We start from the raw sequence: 26,590 nt of genomic DNA, 5'->3' as shown, positions 1-26,590 counted from the left end.
CTAGCCTTGTCCTCTCCCCTCCCTCCCCCCTCTGTATCCTGGGCCTGCTTCCAAGAGCCTCCCCTGGCAGCCTCAGCACAGAGAGCCCCCTCCCCAGAGAGCCCCCTCCCCTGGCAGCCTCAGCACAGAGAGCCCCCTCCCCTGGCAGCCTCAGCACAGAGAGCCCCCTCCCCTGGCAGCCTCAGCACAGAGAGCCCCCTCCCCTGGCAGCCTCAGCACAGAGAGCCCCCTCCCCTGGCAGCCTCAGCACAGAGAGCCCCCTCCCCTGGCAGCCTCAGCACAGAGAGCCCCCTCCCCTGGCAGCCTCAGCACAGAGAGCCCCCTCCACTTCAGACCATGTCAAGCCCGCCTGAAAGCTGGAAGCCCCCAGGGCTCGGAGGGACTGAGCGTGCTGGAGAGCCAGGCCAGGCCCACATCTTCTGCCAAGCGCCTGGAGGGGCTGCTCTCCTGTCTTCCAGTATATACAGATCAATAAGCCAGAGGTACATTTTGTTGCTGTTCCTTAATGAGAGCCAGCCCTGGCCTTCACACGGGGACGGATTCTGGCTACAGCCCCCGGCCTGGCTCGGCCACCAGCAGCCCAGCTGCTTCCCACTGCGGGGGGGGGGGGGGGGAAGGTGGGGGGAGGCGCAATCTCTGGGCATCTGGTACCTCTCAGCAAAGGCCTGGAGAGGCCCCCAATGCCAAACTCACTTTCTTTCTGTCCCCCTCTCTGTCTCTTTTCTCCCTTCCTGTGCGTCTCTGTCTCTGTCTCTCTCTCTGTTTCTCTGTCTCTCTGTGTCTCTCCCTCCCTCCCTCTCTTCTTCCTTTCCTTTTCCTCCTTCCCTCCCTTCCTGTCTTTCTCTGTCCCTCCCTCCCTTTCTCCTTCCTTCTCTCTCTCTCTCTCTCTCTCTGTCTCTCTGTGTGTCTCTTCTCTTCCTCTTTTTTCTCCCTTTCCCTTTTTCCTTCCCTTCCCCCCCCCCGCCTTCTCCCCCCTTCTCTCTCTGTCTCTTTCTTGATCTCTCTTATGTTCTCTCTCTCTCTCTTCTCCTCCCTCCCTCCCTCTCTCCCTCCCTTCCTTCCCCCTCCCTCCCCCTGTTTCTGTCACACACACACACACACACACACACACACACACACACACACACACACACACACACACTATCCCTTTCTCTTTCCACAGCCTGCCTTCCATCCTTTCCTGGTCCATAATGAGAGCTGAAATTCCGAAATGGCCTCTGGAGCTGAATTCCATCTTGTGGACATCTGAGGAACTGTCACCGTGTGACTCTAGCAGGAAATAGACCATTCAGACACACCGACCTTCTCTTCCAGGGCTCACGGGATGTGTCCCCCCCAACCTTCCCCCTTCCCCCCTCCCCTCGGGCCCTGACTGGTCCCAGGAAGAGGCAGACAGACTCCACATTCACCTCAGCAGACTTCTCTCAGGGGATAACTGAGCAAGGAGCCTGCGCCAGACGAAGCTCACATTCTTCTGAGAGGCACAACATAGAAATAGGAACCTTAATAACTGGAGGGGACGGATCAGAAAATCCATCAATAAACAAGCATTTGTTAAGCACCTTCTCTGTGCCAGATGGTATGCTAGAACTGGAAATAACAGGAAAAAGTGAAAACAAACCTTGCCTTCAGTGGGCCTCTAGTCTAACAAGAGGGACAACACACACACACACACACACACACACACACACACACACACACACACACACACCATGGTTTCTGCCTTAGTTTCTTTTTCTTTAAAAAAAAACTTTTTATTTTTAAAACACATGCATAGATAGTTTCCAACATTCGCCCCTGCAAGACCTTGTGTTCCAAAATTTTTCCCTCCCTCCCTTTCCCTCACCCCCTCCCCTAGACCACAACCAATCCAATGTGTTAAACATGCAATTCTTCTATACATATTTCCACAGTTAGGCTGCACAAGAAAAATCAGACCAAAAAGGAAAAAATGAGAAAGAAAACAAAATGCAAATCAACAACAACGAGGTGAAAATATATGTTGTGATCCCCACTCAACCCTTTCTCTGGGTACAGATGGCTTTCTTCCTCCCAAGACCATTGGGAATGAATCACCCCTCCATTTTAGTTTCTATTGAGCACTTCTGAGTGACTGATTTTCCTTGGGCTATCATTCAGAAATACTCATAGGTATGTTTCCCATTGATTATCAGCCAGACTTAATTAACTTTTAGAAAATGTATTATATATAACGTGTGTGTGTGTGTGTGTGTGTGATCATTTACAGTAAAGGCAATTGTTGCAAAAAGAAAAAAAAAAGATTCCCCCAAACCTGGAAGTGCACTCTCTCCTTGTACACACGTGGGCTTATGGTTAAAATGACAAAATGGGGCACATGTGTAGAGAACCCATGTACCAAAGAGCAGTATCGCTCCAAGTTACTAGATTCCTTTTCTTTCTTTGTGAGTTCTTCCTTTTAGATATAGAATTGGGGGCTGGGGTCCAGTTTGTCCTGGCTGTGAGTCTTAGCTCCTGACGCAAAAGCTGCGGTTTAGCTATGGTTTGTGCTGCTGCCGGCTCAGTTCACCAGCTGGTAGATACCATTTCCAGAGTCCCTTGCTTTCCCTTTTATCCCTCACTCAGCACATCCCTACTCCCATTGTTCATTTGCCCCAATAACATGATCATTCTCTCTTTCCCCCAAAGCAATCCTCTCTCAGAGGCTGAGAATCCTCAACTTCTGCACCCAGAGTCTTTTCCCACTCGGCCAGCTCTGAACTAGTTTTCTATCAAGAGTTATTGTCTGGATGATTTCAGAGACATCTGGAGAGACTTACATGAGACTTACATGAACTGATGCTGAGTGAAATGAGCAGGACCGGAAGATTATTATACACGGCAACAGCAAAACTATACAATGATCAATTCTGACGGACGTGGCTCTCTTCAACAATGAGATGATTCAGGCCAGTTCCAATTGTTCAGTGATGGAGAGAGCCATCTGCACCCAGAGAGAGGACCCTGAGAAATGAGTGTGGACCACAACACAGCATTCTCATTCTTTATGTTATTTGCTTGCGTTTTATTTTCTTTCTCATTTTTCTTCCTTTTTGATCAGATTTTTCTTGTGCACAAAATAATTGTATAAATATGTTTACATATATTGGATTTGACATATATTTTTACCATGTAAAAAAAAGAGTTACTGCTTAACTGCCTTCAATAAATGATAAAATCATGTGCATGTGTCAACATCTGTCTTTATCCAATGACCCGAAGCCATTATTATACCTTCAAACTCATTATGGACATTAACATAAGTTTAATATATATTATATAAAAGTACCAATATAAGTATACACAAAATGAAGATAAGATTGGCTGGCAGGAAGAGGGCATATCAGGAAAGGCTTTACGTAGAAAGAGAAGCTGGACCCTGACCTGAAGCTTGAAGGAAGCCTGGGATTCTCACCCCGAAGGCTGTGGTGGTGCATTCTGGCCTTGGAAGATGATGTCTCCAGGACATCTATTGGAGAATAGAAAGGAAGCCAGCTTGGCTAGAACACTGAGTCTATGTTAAAAGAGCAACTGGAAATAAATATGGAAAAGTAGGCTATTGTAAATAGCTTTAAATGGCGAGCTGAGGAGTTGAGAGGTGTTGTGTCTTGTGCAGAGGAGTCAGAAAGACCTGGCTTCTCATTTCCCCTCAGTTGCTGGCTGACTGTGTGACTGTGAACAAGTCTGGTAACTTCTGTGAGCCTCAGTTTCTTCATCTGTAATATGGGTTGGTTGGACTTGATAGACTCTAAAATCCATCAAAATATAGGAGGTTGTTAGATTGTATTTTAACCCAGAGACAATAGGGAACCACTGAAGACTTTTGAGCAGGGGAATGAGAAGTCTGTTTGGGGGTAAGTGTTTTTGGTCTGCCCAATTTCCTCACCCATGACACTCCTCCCATCTCTGTGCCTTCCATGCCAAGAATGCCCTCCCTCCTCCCCGCCTTCTGTTGGAATCCTCGGATTCCTTCAAAACCCAGGTCACGGGCTGCTTGTATCAGGTGTTTCTTGGTCACCACAACTGCTGGAGCCTTTTTTTTTTTTTTTTTTTTTGCCAAAGTTACTTTATATCTTCTGTTTGGTTTTTGTGTTTACACATGTGTCCAGTACACATATGCTGTCTTCCTCATCAGGATATAAGCTTTATTTATATATTTGTAGCCCCAGGATTTATCACAGTGCCTGATATACAGTGGTGTTTAATAAATGCTCATTGATTAATTGATCACTGGGGAGCTATGTGGAGGATGGATTTAAGAAGGAAGAGGAGGGAGTAGAGGGACCAGGTAGAAGTCATCCCATCAGTAGTAGCAAGAGCTGATGGGAACCTGATGTAGGCTGCTGTTGTGCTCTCTCTCTCTCTCTCTTTGTGTGTGTGTGTGTGTGTGTGTGTGTGTCTTTCTCTCTCTGTCTCTCTCTTTCTCTGTCTCTCTCTGTCTCTCTCTGTCTCTGTGTGTCTCTGTCTCTCTCTCTGCATGTGTGTGTGTCTCTCTCTGTCTCTCTGTCTGTCTGTCTGTCTCTCTCTGTGTGTGTCTCTGTCTCTCTCTCTGTCTCTCTTGCCTCTTTGTTTCTGATTCTCCTGTCTCTGTCTCTGTTTCTGTTTCTGTCTCTCTCCCTCTCCCTCCCTCTCTATCCCCTCCCTCCCTTTCTCTCCATCTTCCTCTCTTTCCGTCTCTTTCTCTCTCCCTTCCCCTCCCCCCTTCTCCCTCTCCCCCTCTCTGTGCACGCACATGCATGCACGTGGCAGAGGGAACAGATGTGAAGGATGTGGTGGAGGTAGAATGACAAGACTTGGCAAGTCATTAACTATGGAGGGGGCTGGGGAGCAGTAAAGGAGAGAATAGAATCAAGAATGACTCGGAGATGGAAACTGGAGGTTTTTTCTGGTAGTTCTTATGTGCAGGAGAGCTTGGGGGGATGGCAGAGTCAAGTCCCTGAGGGTAGGCAGCAGGGATAATATCTGGCATTTATTTAGTCTTTTACACATTTTTAACTCACAGCAACCCTGTCAGGTACATGCTATTATTATCCCCAGTTTACAGAGGGGGAAACTGAGAAAGACAGAGATTAAGTAAGACTTGAGCAGTCATACATCTAAGAAGTATCTGAGGTCAAATTTGGATTCAGGTTTTCCTGACTCTAGTCTGCCTCAGAGGAGCCAGAGAAGGAGAAGGATAAAATATATTTGACAAGGAGAGATTGAGGATAAAAATGAGAGTGCTCAGAGGGAGCTGCTGTCCTGGAGGACTGGTGGGAATGAGGTCAAGGGTACAAGGAGAGAGGATGGCTTTGGTGAGAAAGAACCCTTTCCCTCAGGGACTGAACCAAACAAAGGGACTTCTGCTGAGAGGGAAGAGTTGGCCCAGGCTGTTTGTGGAGTGAAGTTTGGGAGTGCTCACCAGGAGCCCGGGATATTGGAAGGATCAAGGGATCTCAACGCAGCTGGAGAGGTCAAGGAAGTGAAGATGATGGGAAACTAAAGTGGACCAGTCTGCCCAGTTGTGGGGCTTCGCATCACTATGGGTGCAATGTGTGACCTCCCCATCACTGGGTGTGAAGTTGTGTGAAGTTGTGTAACTTCCCCGTCACTGGGTGTGAAGTTGTTGACTTCCCCATCACTGTGAGTGTGAAGTTGTGTGAAGTTGTGTGACTTCCCCATCACTGTGAGTGTGAAGTTGTTGACTTCCCCATCACTGTGAGTGTGAAGTTGTTGACTTCCCCATCACTGTGAGTGTGAAGTTGTTGACTTCCCCATCACTGTGAGTGTGAAGTTGTTGACTTCCTCATCACTGGGTGTGAAGTTGTTGACTTCCCCATACTGTGAGTGTGAAGTTGTTGACTTCCCCATCACTGGGTGTGAAGTTGTGTGACTTCCCCACCACTGTGAGTGTGAAGTTGTTGACTTCCTCATCACTGGGTGTGAAGTTGTTGACTTCCCCATCACTGTGAGTGTGAAGTTGTTGACTTCCTCATCACTGGGTGTGAAGTTGTTGACTTCTCCATCACTGGGTGTGAAGTTGTGTGACTTCCCCATCACTGTGAGTGTGAAGTTGTTGACTTCCCCATCACTGGGTGTGAAGTTGTTGACTTCCCCATCACTGTGAGTGTGAAGTTGTTGACTTCCTCATCACTGGGTGTGAACTGCTGTCCCGCCCCCCATCTTTGCTCCACAGGGTAAGAACAGGAGAGAAGAATGTCGATGACACAGATAAGCCAAAGTTTAGGTTTTTCAAAGCAGGCCCCAGGTGGGAGGGGGTCCGGAGAGGGGGGAAGGAAGATCAAGATTGTCAGCAAGCCCACGGATGAGGAACTGGGGAAACAGGGAGGAGACATCCGATCCGGTCTAGGAAGAACCAAAGGGACCATCTTGTCTGATTTACAAATGAGTAAACTGCGGCGTGGAAGGCTGGGCACCCTGGCCAAGGCCTGTCCGCACCCAGGGCTCCACAGCTCCAAGTCTGGCTCTCTTGGCTCGGCAGTCCTGGGTCTCCATGGAGGGCATGCAGATTGTGGAAGGAGTGAAGAGAGGTCTGGGGCTGGTGAGCCCAAGGAAGGTGACAGGAGAGGGGGCTCAAGGTGACGTTGGGATCCGGGTGAGTGCCGGCGATGGAGGAGGACCGAGGCTGTGGGAGCTGTGGAGACAGAGGCAGGGACCACCTCTGCAGGAGCCTCCATGTGTACTTCAGGGGAGCGCCGGCTTCTTCAGGGCACTCTGCCCCCTCCTTCCCAGCACAGGCACGTGCTCGGGTTCTGTTGGGCCGGCCCGTGATGAAGGGGCCGGCTGCTGACTGACTGGGAAGCCAAAGGCCAAACTGGGGCATCCACAGCAAGGGGAGGGCTGTTCTCCTTCTCCCCCAGGGGCCTAAGGGAAGAATCCCCCCGGAGGCCTTTGGGTAGCCAGGGATCGAGGACCAACTGCATCGGGGGTCAACGTGTGGCCTGTGAATACAGCCCTGTTCTTTGTCCTTTGCTGCTTTGGGGGAAGGAGAGGGAGAAGGGCTGTAATTTTGTGAGCTTCCAAAGGTCAGGAGAGCGAGTCACCAGAAATCCAGGAGCTCGAGTCCATGCTGGGATTTAATGGGGAAGCCAGATGGTGAGGAACAAAGTCTCAGATGACCTTCCTGGCTGGAGCTATCAGCAGAGGAGAGATGCAAACTCATTCAGCCGTTAGTCATGCTGGAAGTGAACTTACTGGGGAGAACATTACATGGAAACCCCGAGAAGTGAGCCCCCTCTCCCCAGGAACTGAGGTGGTATAGGGGAGAGTGAGTCACCAGGAACCGGGGGAAAGGGAGTAGATCCAGCCTGTTCTTGCTCTAGCTTCACAGCACAGATCTTGTAAAATCCAATGGATGGTCATTAGAGTTAAGAATGCTAATTATTGGTGGGTAACAGTGGGGAGGAACACTGCAATGGGAGCCCACAGATGGTCTCCTGGACCTAGAACCCCGAGGCGTAGATGTAGCCAGACAAGTATTGCTGAATTTATTGAGCACCAACTCTAAGCCAGGTGCTATGCTCAGTTACTGGGGCTTCAAAAACAGAAATGAAACTAGAACTGCCTTCAAGGAGCCCACACTCTGTTGGATGCCCAGCTAGATCGTGTGCCCCTTGAAGGCAGAAACAACCTTTTATCATTCTTTGTATCCCTAGAATTTATCACAGTTCCTGATATATAATAGGTACTTAATAAATGCTTACTGAGTAAAGTAAGGGGATTAATATGAAACAAGAATAGAAAGGTATATGGGAGTCAGATTATGAAGGCCTTTAGGTACCAAACAGGAGTTTGTATTTTAGCCTATGTTGTTTTATTTTTTAATTAAAATTTTTTATTTACAAAACATATGCATGGGTAATTTTTCAACATTAACCGCTGAAAAGCCTTTTGTTTCAACTTTTCCCCTCTTTCCCCCACCCCCTCCCCCAGGTGGCAGGTAGTCCAATACATGTTAAACATGTTAAAAATATATGTTAAATCCAATATATGTAAACATTTTTATAGTTATCTTGCTGCAAAAGAAAAATCGGATCAGTAAAGGAAAAAAAACTGGAAAAGAAAACAAAATGTAAACAAACCACAACAGAAAGAGTGAGAATGTTATGTTGTGCTGTGCACTCAGTTCCCACAGCCTTCTCTCTGGGTATAGATGGCTCTCTTCATCGCTGCATAAGTGGAACTGATTTGGTCATCTCATTGTTGAAGAGAGCCACATCCAGCAGAATTGATCATTATACAGTGTTACTGTTGAAGTGTATGATGATCTCCTGGTTCTGCTCATTTCACTTAGCAGTCATATAAGTCTCTCCAAGCCTCTCTGTATTCATCCTGCTGGTCATTTCTTACAGAACAATAATATTCTATAACATTCATATACCAGAACTTATTCAGCCATTCCCCAGCTGATGGGCATCTACTCAGTTTCCAGTTTCTCACCACTACAAAGAGACCTGCCACAAACATTCTTGCACATACAGGTTTTTTTGCCTCCTTTAAGATCTCTTTTGCATATAATCCCAGCAGTAACACTGCTGGATCAAAAGGTATGATAACTTTTTTGAGCATAGTTCCAATCGCTCTTCAGAATGGCTGGATGTATTCACAATTCCACCAACAATGTATCAGTGTCCCAGTTTTCCCGCATCCCCTCCAACATTCATCATTATCTTTTCCTGTCATCTTAGCTAACTTGAGAGACATGTAGTGGTACGTCAGGGTTGCCTTAATTTGCATTTCTCTGATCAATAATGATTTGGAGCATTTTTTCATGTGACTAGAAAATTTTAATTTCTTCATCTGAAAATTGTCTGTTTATATCCTTTGACCATTTATCAATTGGAGAATGTCTTGAATTGTTATAAATTTGAGTCAATTCTCTATATATTGTTAGAAATGAGACTTTTATCAGAATCCTTAGATGTAAAAATTTAGGAAATTATTTTTATATAAAAACAAAAGTAATCAAAATTTTTTTTTAACCAAAATGATTCTGAGGTTGCAAACCTGGGTGGATAATGCCTCAACAAAAATAAGGAAGTTAAGAGGATGGGTGGACTTAGAAAGAATGATGAATTCTATTTTGGACAAATGTACTGAGTTCAAGATGTCCTTGGCTGGAGACATCCAGGAGGCAGATTTTTTTTGGCAAGAAACTCAGCAGAGAAATAATGTTAATTAGGAAACTGCCAAGAGATGGGTTGAAGAAGTGAATAGGAGGTAGATAAATGGAGTAATTCATCTGAGAAAGGAAGAAAGATATAGGATGATAGCTTGAGGGGATGGTAGGGTGAAGTGAAGAGAAGAGATCTTGGATACTTGTAGGAGGTAAGGAAGGAACCAAAAGTTAAGAAAATGAAATAGAGAATAACTAAAGGATTGCAGGAAATGGGGCCAAAGGCACAAGCAGAGAGTTTGGTCTTAGCAGAAGACCACCTTTCCTTCAGAGCTAGAACCAAAGAAAGAGAAAATGGCAGCCAGCAGAAAGGAAATTGAAAAGTTTATGAAATCACTGAAAGACAGACTGAGACAAAGACTGAGACAGAGATAGGGAGAGAGGAAGAAGAAGAGACAGGGAGACAAAGACATGCAGATGAAGAACGGGAATGAGGAATGAAGAAAGAAAAAGGGAGAGGAGAGAAAACAGAGAGAGAGAAAAAGAAAAGGAGATAGAGAAATAGAGAGCTTTGCATATTTAACTTAGAGAGAGGAAGAGACAGACAGACAAAGGACAGAGGAGAGGAGAAACAGACACACACAGTGACCGAGACAGACAGAGAGAAAGAGACAAGAGACAGAGAAGAAAGAGAGATGGAGAAACTGATCTTTGCATATTTGACACACAGAGAGAGGGAAAGAAAAATAAAGGGAGAGAAAAAGCAAAGAGAGAGAAAAATTTGGTTTCAAACATGGATTCATAGGATTCCTGGGCTTTAGTTTCTTTGTAAATTAAATGAGGGGGCTGGCCCAGGTGACCACTAAGGTCTCCCTTAGGTACAAATGGAAATTACCTTAAAAATCATCTTGTTCAATAGAATAGTTTACCTCTCAGACCTGGAAGAGGAAGGAATTTATAACCAAAGAAGAACTAGAGATCATTATTGATTACAAAATAGAAAATTTTGATTATATCAAATTGAAAAGTTTTTGTACAAACAAAACTAATGCAGACACGATTAGAAGGGAAGCAATAATAAACTGGGAAAACATTTTTACAGTCAAAGGTTCTGATAAAGGCCTCATTTTTAAAATATATAGAGAATTGACTCTAATTTCTAAGAAATCAAGCCATTCTCCAGCTGATAAATGGTCAAGGATATGGACAGATAGTTCTCAGATGAAGAAATTGAAACTATTTCTAGCCATATGAAAAGATGCTCCAAGTCATTATTAATCAGAGAAATGCAAATTAAGACAACTCTGAGATACCACTACACACCTGTCAGACTGGCTAGAATGACAGGGAAAGACAATGCGGAATGTTGGAGGGGATGTGGGAAAACAGGGACACTGATACATTGTTGGTGGAATTGTGAACACATCCAGCCATTCTAGAGAGCAATTTGGAACTATGCTCAAAAAGTTATCAAACTGTGCAAACCCTTTGACCCAACAGTGTTACTACCGGGCTTATATCCCAAAGAGATCTTAAAGGAGGGAAAGGAACACACATGTGCAAAAATGTTTGTGGCAGCCCTGTTTGTAATGGCAAAAAACTGGAACCTGAGAGGAAGTCCATCAGTTGGCGAATGGCTGAATAAGTTATGATGTATGAATGCTATGGAACATTATTGTTCTGTAAGAAATGACCAATAGGATGATTTCAGAGAGGCCTGGAGAGACTTACGTGAACTGATGCTGAGTGAAATGAGCAGAACCAGGAAATTATTGTACACGGCAACAAGACTGTACAATGATCAATTCTGATGGACGTGGCCATCTCCAACAATGAGATGAACCAAATCAGTTCCAATGGAGCAGTAATGAATTGAACCAGCTACACCCAGTGAAAGAACTCTGGGAAATGAGTGTGAACTACTACATAGAATTCCCAATCCCTCTATTTTTGTCCACCTGCATTTTTTATTTCCTTCACAGGTTAATTATACGTTATTTCAAAGTCCAATTCTTTTTGTACAGCAAAATAACTGTATGGACATGTATACATATATTGTATTTAATTTATTCTTTAACATATTTAACATGTATGGGACTACCTGCCATCTAGGGGAGGGGATGGAGGGAAGGAGGGAAAAAGTTGGAACTGTCAATGCTGAAAAATTACCCATGCATATATCTTGTAAATAAAAAGCCATAATAAAAAAAAGAGAAAAAATCATCTTGTTCAGCCCCCTCATCTTACAAATAAAAACAGGACTAGAAAGGTAAAAGTGATTTGCCTAAAATGACTCAACTGCTAATTAAGAGTGGGGATTTGAACCCAGATTTTTTGTTTCCTTCCATTCTTTTCTCTCCCTTTGGCTCCAAGAGCCCGAGGACACAGTGGGAGGAGAATGTATCCCTTCTCCCATTTCTCTGGCATAAAGAGAGCTTTTAGGAACTCTTTGTCCAAGCCAGGATTCAGCGTCCTGTTTAGCCTGGAAGCTCAGTGGCTGCTGTCCATAGTGGAGGTGACACCTCCGCCCTGGAGCAGCTCAGGGTGAGCTCAGGCTGGAGAGTCTGCTAAACCCTAAGGTTTTATCTTGACCAGACTTGAACTTAAAGTCCAATGTGACTCCCTGGCCAGGCTCAGACCCCAACTCTGAAGCCTCACTTAATATACAAGGAAACCAAAGCTTAGGAATCCTATGAATCCATGTTTAAAACCAAATTCATTTGTTTTTCTTCTTCCCTCCCTCCATTATTTCTTCCTCTTTCTCTCTTTCCTTTTCCTTCCTCCCTCCCTCCCTTCCCCTCCTTTCCTCCTTCCCTTCTTTCTTTCTCTCCCCCCTCCTTCCTTCCCTCTTCCTTCCTTCCTTCCTCCCTCCTTCCCTTCCTTCTTCCCTCCATCCTTCCTTTACTTCTTTCTTTCTTGCTTTCTTTCTTTCCCTTCAACCCCTACCTTCCTTCTTCCCTCCCCACCTATGTCTCTTTTTATCTCTCCATATCTGTCCCTGTCTCTCTCTTTTTCCCTACCTCCCTTCTTCCCTCCCCGCTTCTCTCTCTTTCTCTGTCTTTCATCTCCCTTCCTCCCTCCCTCCCTTCTCTTTTTCTGCTCTTGAGCTGCCAGGCCAGAAAAGGAAATGGAGACAGAATGCCTTGAGGCCCAAGACTTCACAATATCCAGCTCCCTGGAAGGTGGGTCCACTCCAGAAGCCCAGGTTGGGGCCCTCCATGTTTCTCTTCTGGGTTTGGGGGGAAGACTGATAGTGCTTTAGATGGGAAAGGGGGAGGCTAAATGAGGGTATGGTATCTTGTAATGCACAAAATGTCAGATTGAAGTCATTAGACCCTGAGTTCAATTTCTGCTTCTGTGAACACAAATGAGTCATCCTGTCTGAGTCTGTTTTATTGTATGAACAATGGGGATAAAATTTGACACCTGAGGACTACAAATAACACATTATATATACCCCTTGACTACCCCTTGGACTGACCCTTCGGGGTCATTTCAGTAGAGGCAGTATGATAGGAAGTTCAAATCATCAAGTTAGCTTCTATAAGTCTATAGAAGGTCAAGATATAACTATATTAACTATATCTTTGGAAAAAAGTCTAATATTTGAATTAACTACCTAGTGATGACTTCCATAAACCACCAGCCAGAGGCCTCATGTTACAACCTTACAAAAGGATGAAATTTCCCCTCTAACCATCAGAGGATACAATATACAATTGCCAGTAGTTCTTAAAGTGTGGTCTAGGGACCCCTGGAGTCCGTGAAGAGGGGCCATGAAGTCAAAATTGTTTTTATAAAATACTAAGACATTTAGATTTCCAATACAGTTTATATAAATAGATAATAGTCCACATAAACAAAATCCCTTGGGAATTGTTGCATCATTTCAGTTATGTCTGACTCTCGGTAGCCCAATTTGGGGTTTTCTGGCAAAGATACTGGAGTAATTTTGTTGTTTCCTTCTTCAATTCATTTCACAGATGAGGAAACTGAGGCAAAAGGGTTAAGTGACTTGTCCAAGGTCACACAAATAGTGTCTGAGGCTGGATTTGAACTTAGGAAGAAGTCTTACTGACTCTAGACCCAGCGTGCTAATGTACCAAGGTGCCCCTAGCTGCCCTCCTCAATAATTTCTAAGAGTTTAAAGGAGTCTCCAGACTAAATAGTTTGAGAAATGCCGGCCTGGACTAATTCCTTCTCAAGTCTCCCCTGCTCCTCTAGTAATTCCTCCCACCCTCCACTACCCCAAACACTGCCACCACTAGAATGTTAATTTTCTAAGGAGGACCAGAATTGGCTTATATTTGTGTTCTCAGTCCTTAGACACAGTGCCTGGAACATGGATGCTTAATATTTATCATTCATCCATTCATTCATTCATCATTCAAATAATTAACTACAACTTACTGGCTTTTGCCTCTTGGCTTCATAATTTAAGCTAAGGGATGATTTAGAATATTGCTCCAAATAACAAAAATATGAAATCTATAATCCACGTGCAAATATACTATCCTTACCCACTCTTCTCTCAGTTGATCACCTCTTTTAATAGACAGGATACAGGTATTCAACATGTATTGAATATGGCCAAAAAAAAAAAAAGTAAGCATTTGCCTCCAACCATCTCCTAAACCTCCTCCTGCTCATCCTCCTAGAGCTTAAGGCTGGGGGTGAGATGGGGTGCAGGAGGGCCCCAATGTCTGTCTCTGTTACAGAAATAAGAGGCTGTGTGTTGAAGACTCTCTCAGGATCAAAGACTGTGAGCAAGGGGAAGCAGGAGAAACACTACCAGGGAAAGAGCTATCTTTTCCTTCACCTTACCGGTCGGGGGGGTTTCAGTAACCGCCAGTTTCTGCTGTTCTGGTGCTATCTCTCTGCTCTAGCTTCTTCCCTTCCTTGCCCCCACCCACATCGGTCAGGCCGAGGCTGTGGGGAGTAGCTTGGTGAAGAAAGAAGTCTAGCCCGGCATTAGGACAGAGATCTTCCAAGGTCTCACTCTTCCTCTTGTGACCTTGTTCACTAGCAGACAGAATCTCGGGTCTCAGCCATTTAGGGCCATCTTGGCCATGAAATCTTAATTCCCTGGACTCTCTAATAGTAGTGACTGTACATTTTCCATTCCCCTGGAGGCAGGCAGAGAGGAAGGGACCCAAGGCCATCTCTATGTTCACAGACACATCACTCTCCCATGGTGTGACTTCTGCTCTTCTGTGAGGGTCTTCTCTAGGTGGTCCCCCTTACCCTGCCTCTGGATTCTGCAAGAAATCAGGAAAATCTCCTCTCGGCACATCTCACATTTTTCTTCTCCCCGTTTCCCTCAGTGGGAGAACTTCTGAGGGCCCTTGGGTCCCCACAGAGATGCAGGCTGGCATCCCATGCCACGGCCTGCCTCACAGGGCTCTCACGAAGGAAATCTTGGCAAACCTTAGGCACTGAAATGGTGAATCACTGTAGCCGGCAGGAGACCAGCAGAGGACATATGAAAACACATAAGCCCCTCTTGAATCCGCATCCCGAACTCTGGGGTGTAGTGCAGAGAGTTCTGGATCTGGAATCTGGAAGGTGGGTTTCGAGCCCTTTGCAGACACTTGAGGCTTTTCCAGAAGATGCTGCCTGACCCTGCTCTCTTTGGCTGATCTTGAACTCTGCCCCCTGGGATGCTGTGAGATTTCCCTTATCTTAGTGGAAAACAGGCGTCCAGACCACTCCCTGGCCATTGCCAAACCATGCTGTCATGGCTACTGCATTCTGCCCCCAGCCCCATTTGTGGTGTTGTTCACTCATCTGATTCTTCGTGATAAAAAGATAAAATGCCTTGCACATAGTTAGGACATAACATTTATCATTAATGGGTCATTCAAATACTTAGCTCCCATTTTAATCTCTCTGAGCCTCAGTTTCCCCACACATCAAACGGGGATAATAATAGAACCTACATCACGAGGTTGTTGTGAGGAGCACAGACATTGTAGTTGTTCTGAGTCCTGCCTGCCCCATTGCCCCCCACCCCCCATCTCCTTTTCTGTCCTCCCCAGCACCCAGTGGGTGCTGGTCTGAAGCTATGGTGCTCACTGGTGGGAAAGGGAGCTAGCTGGTGGCCCAGGACCAAGGGGGCCTGTTTTCTCTCCTCCGGGGTCCTCTCCCTGGAGACTAAGGTCAGGACTGAGTCTGGGAAGGGCTTGGCCACGTCTGGAGCAGCTGGGAAGCCGTGTGTTGGGAGAGGAGTGGGGGGAGACCACCGTTGGAAAGGAGACCATCAGTTGTAATGCTAGGAAGGCCAGCGAGGATCCTTGTGGGCCCATCCAGCCCCGCCCTTGCACACAGACATGTCAAAAGGAGTAACTGCAGAGCCCCGGCTCCGGCCAGAGAGAATCAGGATTCCCCGTTCTCACGCTCCTCTCGGCTCCGTCCCCCGTATCCTCCCTTTTCCCATCGCTAGCTCCTTCGGGGAAGTGGCCTTTCCCTCCCTCTCCCCAACAACGCTGGCTTTCCAAGACCATGAATAATTGAGTCCCTGAAATCCTGCCCAGACCAGGGGCCAAGAGGAGGAAGGGAGACAGGGAAGAAGGGCCGGAACTCTTCCAAGACTCTCCGATGTCCAGGTGCCAAGGGGGGTGATGTCACCAGCAGCATCTCTCAGCTCCGTGGCTCCCCCTCCCCCAGGCCGCGTCAGAATGCCTGATGCATAACAGCATCCCAGAAGTTCCTGGGGGGTTACTGCCACTGCCATTCCCGCCTCCTCCTCAGCTGGTTTGCCTCAGCTCTGCAAGCAGCTGAAGAGGGCTCTGGGACCTGCGGGAGGCAAGGACTGGGTCCAGATCTCCGCCAGACACTGGGTCCTGTACAAGGCCCTGGAGAGTCAAATCAGAACAGACCCAGTCCTCCAAGAAACCACATCCTAAGTGGGGGCACGAAACCAGTCCGGAGATGGGGAAATGGAAAGAAACCTCAGGACTTGGAGCTAGGGGGGCTTCCGAGGTCATATCTACAGATGAGGAAACCGAGGTTCAGAGGGATTAGAGTGGCTTGGTAAGGGTCATAGGTAGTAAGTGTCATTTGGAAGACTTGAATCCTTGTCTTCCTGACTGTAGGCTTGGCCTTAATCCATAGTGACCCCCCACCTCACAAGTACCGATGGGGTTAGAGAGGGCTTTGTGCAGAAGGGGGCCTTAATCCATAGTGACCCCCCAATCTCACAAGCACTGCTGGGGTCAGGGAGGGCTTTGTGTAGAAGGGGGCCTTAATCCATAGTGACCCTAATCCATAGTGACCCCCCCAATCTCACAAGCACTTGGTGGGGTTAGAGAGGGCTTTGTGTAGAAGGGGGCCTTAATCCATAGTGACCCCCCCAATCTCACAAGCACTTGGTGGGGTTAGAGAGGGCTTTGTGCAGAAGGGGGCCTTAATCCATAGTGACCCCCCATCTCACAAAGACCTGGTGGGGTCAGGGAGGGCTTTGTGTAGAAGGGGGCCTTATTCCATAGTGACCCCCCCAATCTCACAAGCACCTGGTGGGGTCAGGGAGAGCCTTGTGTAGAAGGGGGTCTTGGGGTTATTGCTCTGAAGAAACTAGGTATTGGAGAGGCTGAGGTAAGGAAGAGGAGCAGGGAGGACAGCTGCCTGGTCACCTTTCCTGTCATCACCACTGCCATCACTGTGTCACCTTTATTGATCAGATTGTCACCCTGTGACTGGCACCATGGCCCATCAACCCTCATTGACGTAGCATCCTCCACTTTGGGAACCAAGCAAAGCTGAGCAGTCTAAGCCACAGGGTTATAAAATTTGGAGCTGAAAATGATGTCAGCATGGGTCTGACCGTATCCCTCCCCACTGTGACTATCTCTGGTGCTTAGATTTCTGGGCCTGGAGTCAGGAAACCTGAGTTCTAATATGATCTCAGACACTTAATAGCTATGTTTCCCTGGGCAAGTCACTTAACCTCCAGTCTGCCTCAGTTTCCTCAAAAGCAAAAAAACCCAAACACCCAAAAAACAAAACAAAACAAAAACAACCCCACTACCCACCTCTTGGGGATGTCTCAAGAATCAAATGAGATATTTGTAAAGTGCTTAGTATAATGTCTGATACACATATAAATGCTAATTTTTTTCCTTTACTAAAGTTTTGTAAAATGAGGGGGTTGGACAAGATGACCTATAAAGTCCTTTCTTATCTCTAGATCAGTAATCCTAATCTAATCCTTCCCATTTTATAGAAAAGGAAACTGAGTCCCATGAGGGTTAGTGAGGAATAGTCAAGATTCAAAACCAGGTTTTCCATTATGTCCCCACTGACCTCCTAACACTCCCTATATATGTGTTTCAGGACCTGAATTTTTCACTTACTAACTCAGTGACTTCGGGTAAGCTGCTTCCCTTCTCTGAGATTCAGACTTCTCTTCTGTAAAATGGGGAAATTAGACCTGTTCTACTTCTCTCTCAAGGATGTTCTAGGAAACAAGAGAACGTGTGGGAAATGGATGGTGAATCTTAAGGCCCATTGTAAATGTCAATTATTATTACTATTTCTTTTCCTTCATCTGAAAAAAAATGAGAGGACTGGATGAGTGACCCATGAGATTCATTCTACAGTCAATTATGGTCAATAATTACCAAGATTGGTGAGCCCAACTCTGCTGGTCCAATCCAGGACAGAGACTGCTCTATGAATCTTCCCATTTCTTATTTCTCCTTCCCTTTACCACCATCCTAATGCTATCATCTCATAAAATCATGGCTTGAGCTTGGGAGACCTAGATTCTAGTTCTGCCAATCTAGTCCTTCCTCCCGGTCATGTTCATTCTTTTGCAAAATAAGAGGGTGGAAACAGATGGCATTCTATGTTCTTCCGCCTCTGACCATCTATGTTTTTAACATTTTATGTTCTAAGGTTCTCTCAGCTCTGACATCGTCTAACATTCTCAGTTCTAAGATCACTTCCAGCTCTGACATTTCGCCTTATAAAGTTCTTCCCAGCTCTGAATTGTTTTTTCCCCATAAGGGCCCTCCCCTCCTTGACATTCTCTGTGTTCTAAGGCTGTTCTCTTCCTTGACGTTCTGGGTTCTAAGGTCCCTTCCATCTTTGACACTGTATTCTAAGGTCACTTCCAGTTCCTACTTTCTTGTTCTAAAACTTCTCCCCTCCTTGATATTCTCTTTTCTAAAGGCCCTCTCCTCCTTGACATTTAGAGTTCTAAGGCCCCTCCTCTCTTTAACATTGGATTGTGAGTCACTTCCAGCTCAGACCAATCTAGTTCTAAGGCCTCCCTCCCTCCCTGACATTTGGGATTCTCTGCGTCCCCCTCCCTGACATTCAGGGTTCTAAGGGCCCTCCCCTCTTTGACATTGGATTGTGAGGTCACTTCCAGCTCTAAGTTCTAAAGGCCCTCCCCCTTGACATTCTGGGTTCTCAGTGCCCCCTCCCTGACATTTGGGGTTCTCCAGGTCCCCCTCCCTGACATTCGGGGTTCTCCAGGTCCCCCTCCCTGACATTCGGGGTTCTCAGTGCCCCCTCCCTGACATTCGGGGTTCTCCAGGCCCCCTCCCTGACATTCGGGGTTCTCAGTGCCCCCTCCCTGACATTCGGGGTTCTCAGCGCCCCCTCCCTGACATTTGGGGTTCTCAGCGCCCCCTCCCTGGTTCTCCAGGCCCCCTCCCTGACATTCGGGGTTCTCAGCACCCCCTCCCTGACATTCGGGGTTCTCCAGGCCCCCTCCCTGACATTCGGGGTTCTCAGTGCCCCCTCCCTGACATTCGGGGTTCTCAGCGCCCCCTCCCTGACATTTGGGGTTCTCAGCGCCCCCTCCCTGGTTCTCCAGGCCCCCTCCCTGACATTCGGGGTTCTCAGCACCCCCTCCCTGACATTCGGGGTTCTCAGCGCCCCCTCCCTGACATTCGGGGTTCTCTGTGCCCCCTCCCTGACATTTGGGGTTCTCAGCGCCCCCTCCCTGACATTTGGGGTTCTCCAGGCCCTCTCCCTGACATTCGGGGTTCTCAGCGCCCCCCCCTGACATTCTAGGTCCTCAGCGCCCCCTCCCTGACATTCGGGGTTATCCCCCTCCCTGACATTCTGGGTCCTCAGCGCCCCCTCCCTGACTTTCAGGGTTCTCAGCGCCCCCTCCCTGACATTCAGGGTTCTCAGCGCCCCTCCCTGACATTCGGGGTTCTCAGCGCCCCCTCCCTGACATTCTGGGTCCTCAGCGCCCCCTCCCTGACATTTGGGGTTCTCAGCGCCCCCTCCTTGACATTCGGGGTTATCCCCCTCCCTGACATTCAGGGTTCTCTGTGCCCCCTCCCTGACATTCGGGGTTCTCTGTGCCCCCTCCCTGACATTTGGGGTTCTCAGCGCCCCCTCCCTGACATTTGGGGTTCTCCAGGCCCTCTCCCTGACATTCGGGGTTCTCAGCGCCCCCTCCCTGACATTCTAGGTCCTCAGTGCCCCCTCCCTGACATTCGGGGTTATCCCCCTCCCTGACATTCTGGGTCCTCAGCGCCCCCTCCCTGACATTTGGGGTTCTCAGCGCCCCCTCCCTGACATTCGGGGTTATCCCCCTCCCTGACATTCGGGGTTCTCAGCGCCCCCTCCCTGACATTCGGGGTTCTCTGTGCCCCCCTCCCTGACACTCGGGGTTCTCAGCGCCCCCTCCCTGACATTCGGGGTTATCCCCCTCCCTGACACTCGGGGTTCTCAGCGCCCCCTCCCTGACATTCGGGGTTCTCAGCGCCCCCTCCCTGACATTCGGGGTTCTCAGCGCCCCCTCCCTGACTTTCGGGGTTCTCAGCGCCCCCTCCCTGACATTCGGGGTTCTCAGCGCCCCCTCCCTGACATTCGGGGTTCTCAGGACCCTCCCCTTTTGACATTGGGTTGTAGGGCCCTCCCAGCCCTTAGTCCCTCCCAGGTTTGACCTTCTCTGCTCTAAGGTCACCTCCAGCTCGGACTCTCTCCCAGAGCCCGTTCTAGACCCTTCCAGAGCAGACACCCCCCATTCCGTGCCCCTGCCCCTCTGCCTCTCACAATTCCCATCCCCGTCACCCAGAGCCCGCATCAGCGTCACCCAGCAGCGTCACCCGGTGCCCGCCACCGTCGCTGTCACCCGCTCGCGCCCCCTCCCTCTCCCTGCTTCACCTGCATCATCCCCATCCCCGTCACGGTCCCGCCTACGCGCGCGCGTCCTCTCCGCCCCCCCGCTAAAATCCCCCCCAGCCCCGCCCGCCAGGGCCCGGCCCGCAGAGGGCGCTGCCTCAAGGACGGAGCGGGAGGGGGCGGGGCCGGGCGCTTTTTATGAATGGGGAGCCGCCAGCGCGAGGCCTCATTATCATGCCGCGCGGCGCGCGCTGCGCTGCTTCCCGCGAAGCCCATTGGCCGGGCCGGGCCGCTGACGTCAGAGAGCAGGCGGCTCAGGGCGGGGCTCGGCGCGGGTGAGTCACGCCGCTCCGCTAGGCGGGGGCTTCGGTGACCCAGGCATAGAGCACGGCGGCCCCGCGGCGGCTGGGACCCCTAGTCTCCGCTGCTGCTGCCCTGGACGTCCCCGGCCGGGGACCGCAGCCTCGGCCTAGCCCCGGCTCCAGCCGCAGCCCCAGGACCCCGGGACTGGTGAGTGACGGCCCCGTCTCCGGGAGCCCGGCGTCCGGGATGCTAGCGCTGCAGGAGCCTGGGTGCCCCGGCCTGGGCGAGCCAGAGGCTTGGGTGTCCTGGCGGCAAAGGGGGCGGGAGGGGGTCCCTGCACGACCCAGGCTGACCTGCGCGGGCTCGGGGGCAGGAGCCAGGTGTCCGGCCGGGGAAGATGCGGACGCCCCTCCAGGCATCCCGAGTGGTGGGCGGGAGGCTCGCTCCTAGGGGAGGGCTCGTGGGTGGCAGGGAAGGGGGTGTCTGGTTCGGGGACGCGGAGGTCGGGGCCGGGGACCAGGGCATGAGGGTGCCTGGCCTAGAAACACAGGTGTCCCAGTGGAAGGAGAATAGCCTGGTCCTTAGCATCTTCAGCCCCAGCTCCGGGAGGGGGGGCTGTGAGGGAGTCGGGGGAGGGGACGCCCCCTCCTTAACTTCTCCTTAGACTGCCCCAAGCATCTCAGTTCCTTTAAGATATCTGAGCGGCAGGGAACTCCCCCCCCCTTTCTCTTCCTTGAATAGGCTGGGGGGGTGGCTAGACCCAGTTTTGTAAGGGATTCACCTGAGGGGAGAGCAACTTGTGGGGAACCTCAGCCAGGGGCACTCAGTTATCCCTAAGGGAAGTAAAGGGAAGGGATGACCCGGTCCCTAAGGGTCCGGGAAGATGTGGACACTTCCGCGTCCTTTCCCTCCCCCTCCCCCACACAGCATCCCCGGTGTCAGAAGGTAGTGTTAAGCCCAGCCCTTTGAAAGCTGGGACCTACGGGATGCTCACCCACTCTTTTCTTCCGGCAGGTACCACCATGCAGGGGGTAGGAGGCCCCCTGGACTGGCTGGCGTCCGGGAATGAGAGCGGTGGGGAGTCCCCCCGGGACCCCAGCCCAGCCTCCCCTCTGCCCCTCCCCACAGCTTGGGACGTGGCGCTGTGTATCTCGGGGACCCTGGTGTTCTGCGAGAACGCGGTGGTCGTGGCCATCATCGTGGGCACGCCGGCCTTCCGGGCTCCCATGTTCCTGCTCATCGGCAGTCTGGCCTCTGCAGACCTGCTGGCCGGCCTCGGGCTCATCCTGCACTTTGCCTCCAAGTATTGCATTGGCTCCCCCGTCCTGAGCCTGGTCCTGGTGGGGGTTCTGGTCACCGCCTTCACGGCCAGCATCTACAGCCTGCTGGCCATCACCGTGGACCGCTACCTGTCCCTCTACAACGCGCTCACCTACTACTCCGAGACCACGGTGACCAGAACCTACGCCATGCTGGTGCTGGTGTGGGGGGGCGCCCTGGGCCTGGGCCTCCTCCCCGTGCTGGCCTGGAACTGCCTGGGCGAGCCGGCCTCCTGCGGCGTCGTCAGCCCCCTGACCAAGAACCACCTGGTGGTCCTGGCCGTGGTCTTCTTCATGGTGTTCGGCGTGATGCTGCAGCTGTACGCCCAGATCTGCCGGATCGTCTGCCGCCATGCCCAGCAGATCGCCCTCCAGCGGCACCTGCTGCCCGCCTCCCACTACGTGGCCACCCGCAAAGGCATCGCCACCCTGGCCGTGGTGCTGGGGGCCTTCGCCGCCTGCTGGCTCCCCTTTGCCGTCTACTGCCTGTTGGGTGACTCCCACTCACCCCTGCTCTACACCTATCTCACCTTGCTCCCGGCCACCTCCAACTCTCTCTTCAACCCCATCATCTATGCCTTCCGAAATCACGACATCCAGAAAGTCTTGTGGGCTGTCTGCTGCTGCTGCTCCTCCTCCAAGTCCCCCTTCCGCTCCCGCTCCCCCAGCGACGTCTAGTTGGGCCCCTTCCTCCTTCCCTCCTGCCCCCTTCTGTTCTGCACCTTCAGAAGGATGTGTCTCTGACAGCTCTGTCAGCCTCAGTCTCCCCTCTTGCCCCCTCCCCAGGCACAGGGTTCTGCTGCTTTGGAACGCTTTCTCTGATTGGGAAGGGTTCCTTCTCTTCCAGTCCCATCCCTGCCCAGATCCCCCAGGCTCCAGCCAGGGGAGCTTTGGAAATGCTGTGTCTTGGAGGGTCTGTCCCTCCCCCCACCCCGTTTCCTGTGTCTTTGCTAAAAAGCCAGTGAGTTTTGTGTGTGAGGGGTCTGCCCTTCTCCCCATCCCGTTTCCTGTGTCTTTGCTAAAAAGCCAGTAAGTTTTGTGTGTGACGGACCTGGAAACCCTGGGCCACTGGGCCACCTGGAGAGAAAGAGACAAAGACAGAGAGAGACAGAGAATGAGAAAGAGAAGAGAGATTTATGTATATACACATACAAAGACCCTATTTATTTATTTATCTAAATATTTATTTATTTATTTATTTATTTGTGTTGGTGGATCTATTTATTGGGGGGAGGGGTAGAGGGAAGGGACCTTGACCTTGCAAACCAATCCCTGTCACCCACATACCTTTGTTCTTTGGAAGGGGGGAGGGGGGAGGGAGAGAAACCATTTATTTTGTTAGTTTTGATTTTTTAAAACAAAGTGATAAGAGACACTAGAGCCCCTGGCCTCCACTCTTCACCCCTGACCTCTCACCCTCAACCCCTAGGGGTCTTCAGGGGCGGAGGGAACACACCAGCTTCTAGGGGTTTATTTTTTTAAGCCATCTTTCCAAGGAATGGAGAATTCTGGACAAGTTCCCTTGGCTCCAGCCTTCTTTAGAGCTGTGCTGTCCTCTGGTGGTCACCAGCGGGAACTGCAGCCTGCAGTGCCATGGCGTCGAAGTGGGCATCTTTTTCCCTCTCCTTTCCCCCTCCCCAATTTCTTCTCTCTTCCACATCCACAATGGGCCACTGGGCACCCCACCCCTCGTGCAGGGTCACAGTCATGGCCTTGTGGGGGGGAGCCCGCCACTAGGGGAAGGTTGGCCATGGGACCCCACGCCTTGGAACCCCTCACCTTGGGTACAGTCCCCCCTCCCCCCTCTCCTATACTTTTTCCTGACCCAGATTCGAAATAAAAAATAATTTTGTGATAAGAAGTGCTTGAGTTTGTGCCTATCTGCCTTGGGGGAAAGGGGGAGAATTGACAGAATTGATGGAAGGCTGAGAGGGGGCACCGAAGGATGGGGATCCAGAGACAGCTCGAGGGCATCGGGTTCGGGCTGGCCGGGGCCAGCTGCAGGAGGGAATGGAGGACACCTAATCCTTGAGATCATTTTCAGCTGAGTTCCATTGCCCATCTGGGCTGTTCCCCAAACGCTGCCCACAGCCTGCGCGGAACCTCCCGCGACACCAGACCGCTGCGGGGAAGGGAGGAAAGGCCCGGCTCTCTGGAGGCTGTCACGGGCCTGAGCTCTGGCCCCTCAGCTGGCTGGTGCACCCAGCTGGGACCCGGGGCTCACAGGGGCTCGGGTCGGGAGAGCTCTGCTTTGGGAGGGGTTGGAACACAGGGCCCGGTCATCCAGGAGCTCCTTGTGACCATGGCTCCCAGGTGGTCGTTGGGGCCAGCCTGAGCCTGGCTTTGGGGGTGGGGCGGGTTCTGTAGGGGCCAGAATAAGGGCTTGGTCTCCATGGGGCCCGGTCTGCCTCATGCTTCAGGGCTAGATCAGTTTTAACAACTGAGAAATCAGGCCGGCTTTGGGCTCAATCTGGGGTCAGGGGGAGAGCAGCAGAGCAACATGGCCCCATGGTCATATTAGATCAGGAGTCCTGGCAGACTTACTAAATGTAGGCAAGTCAACATCATTTCTGATGAAAACAATGTCACTAGGACAGGAAGGAAGAAAAGCAGGGAGGAAGGAAGGAGGAAGGGAGAGGAAGGGAGGAAGGAAGAAGGAAGAGAAAGGAAGGAAGAAGGAAGAGAGAGGAAGGAAGGAAGAAGAGAGAGGAAGGGAGGAAGGAAGAAGGAAGAGAAAGGAAGGGAGGAAGGAAGGAAGAAGAGAAAGGAAGGGAGGAAGGAAGAAGGAAGAGAAAGGAAGGAAGAAGGAAGAGAGAGGAAGGAAGGAAGAAGAGAGAGGAAGGGAGGAAGGAAGAAGGAAGAGAAAGGAAGGGAGGAAGGAAGAAGGAAGAGAGAGGAAGGGAGGAAGGTAGGAGGAAGAGAGAGGAAGGGAGGAAGGAAAAGAAAATGTGTTAAATGCCTACATGTACTAGGCATTGTGCTAAGTGCTTTATAAAGATTTCATTTGATCCTCACAACAACCCTAAAAGATAGGTGCCATTATTATCCCTATTTTACAGTTGAGAAAATTGAGGCAGAGATTAAGTGATTTGCCCAGGGTCATGCAGCTAATAAATATCTGAGATCAGACTTGAACACAGGTTTCCCTGAGCTAGTGCCAGCATCCACTGAACCACTTTGCTTCATTGAGGGTGGCAAGCCCTGGACTGAGCTTGTAAACAGGGGCAAAGGCCAGTTTGTGGCCCGCGTGATATGGTCTCTGGCCAATTTAAATAAATAGGTTGGGAACCCGAAGACCCCAGCTTTTGGGATAAGGATTCACTATTTGACAAAACTGCTGGGAAAATTGGAAACTAGTGTGGCAGAAACTAGTCATTGACACACACCTAATATTATATACCAAGATAAGGTCAAAATGGGTTCATGATTCATAAAGAATGAAATTATAAACAAATTAGAAGAATATAAGATAATTTACCTCTTAGATCTGTGGAGGAGGAAGGAATTTGTGACAAAAGAATTAGAGATCATTATTGATCACAAAATAGATCATTTTGATTATATTTTTGAACAAATAAAACTAATGCAGACGAGATTAGAAGGGAAGCAATAAACTGGGAAAACATTTTTATAGTCAAAGGTTCTGATAAAGGCCTCATTTCCAAAATATATAGAGAATTGACTCTAATTTATAAGAAATCAAGCCATTCTCCAATTGATAAATGGTCAAAGGATATGAACAGACAATTCTCAGACGAAGAAATGCTCCAAATCATTATTGATCAGAGAATTAAGACAATGCGGAATGTTGGAGGGGATGTGGGAAAACAGGGACACTGATGCATTGTTGGTAGAATTGTGAACACATCCAGACATTCTGGAGAGCAATTTGGAACTATGCCCAAAAAGTTATCAAACTGTGCATACCCTTTGATCCAGCAGTGCTACTACTGGACTTATACCCCAAAGAGATACTAAAGAAGGGAAAGGGACCTGTATGTGCCAAAATGTTTGTGGCTGCCCTGTTTGTAGTGGCTAGAAGCTGGAAAATGAATGGATGCCCATCAATTGGAGAATGGCTGGGTAAATTGTGGTATATGAATGTTATGGAATATTATTGTTCTGTAAGAAATGACCAGCAGGAGGAATACAGAGAGACCTGTAGAGACTTACATGAACTGATGTTGAGTGAAATGAGCAGAACCAGGAGATCATTATATACTTCAACAACAAGATTACATGATGATCAATTCTGATGGACGCGGCTCTCTTCAACAATGAGATGATTCAGGCCAGTTCCAATGACCTTGTGATGAAGAGAGCCGTCTGCACCCAGAGAGAGGCCTGTGGGGACTGACTGTGGAACACAACATAGCATTTTCACTCTTTCTGTTGTTTGCTTACATTTTGTTTTCTTTCCCAGTTTTTTTCCTTCTTGATCTGATTTTTCTTGTGCAGCAAGATAACTGTATAGATATGTATACATATATTGGATTTAACATATACTTAAACATATTTAACATGTGTGGGACTACCTGCCAGTTAGGGGAGGGAGTGGGGGGAAGGAGGGGATAATTTGGAACAGAAAGTTTTGCAAGGGCCAATGTTGAAAAATTATCCATGCATATGTTTTGTCAATAAAAAGCTATAATAAAATAAATTAAAACTAAATAAATAAATACGTCAGCCTGTGACCCAGGGAGGGAAACATTTGGTAACCCCTGGTAGAAGTTCCTGATAAGTCTCT

General features: G+C 49.2%; 1 protein-coding gene across 1 annotated transcript; it reads left to right on the top strand.

The window, feature by feature from the left end:
• Positions 1-20,562: 20,562 nt before the first annotated feature.
• On the top strand, positions 20,563-22,958 carry GPR3 (G protein-coupled receptor 3). Its single transcript, XM_051991375.1, has 2 exons — positions 20,563-20,731; positions 21,539-22,958. Exon 2 carries the CDS (start codon positions 21,547-21,549, stop codon positions 22,519-22,521), a length of 975 nt encoding a protein of 324 aa, XP_051847335.1. The 5' UTR covers positions 20,563-20,731; positions 21,539-21,546; the 3' UTR covers positions 22,522-22,958.
• The last annotated feature ends 3,632 nt before the right edge of the window (positions 22,959-26,590 follow it).

This window comes from Antechinus flavipes, chromosome 3 (genome assembly GCF_016432865.1).
Source record: "Antechinus flavipes isolate AdamAnt ecotype Samford, QLD, Australia chromosome 3, AdamAnt_v2, whole genome shotgun sequence".
NCBI classification, from domain to species: Eukaryota; Metazoa; Chordata; class Mammalia; order Dasyuromorphia; family Dasyuridae; genus Antechinus; species Antechinus flavipes.
The sequence above is the reverse complement of the archived record's forward strand: the minus strand, read 5'-3'. Positions and strand labels throughout refer to the sequence as shown.

Bases quoted from the DNA above. Each gene is read 5' to 3' on its own strand.
- GPR3 (XM_051991375.1), top strand. From the start codon at position 21,547: ATGCAGGGGGTAGGAGGCCCCCTGGACTGGCTGGCGTCCGGGAATGAG.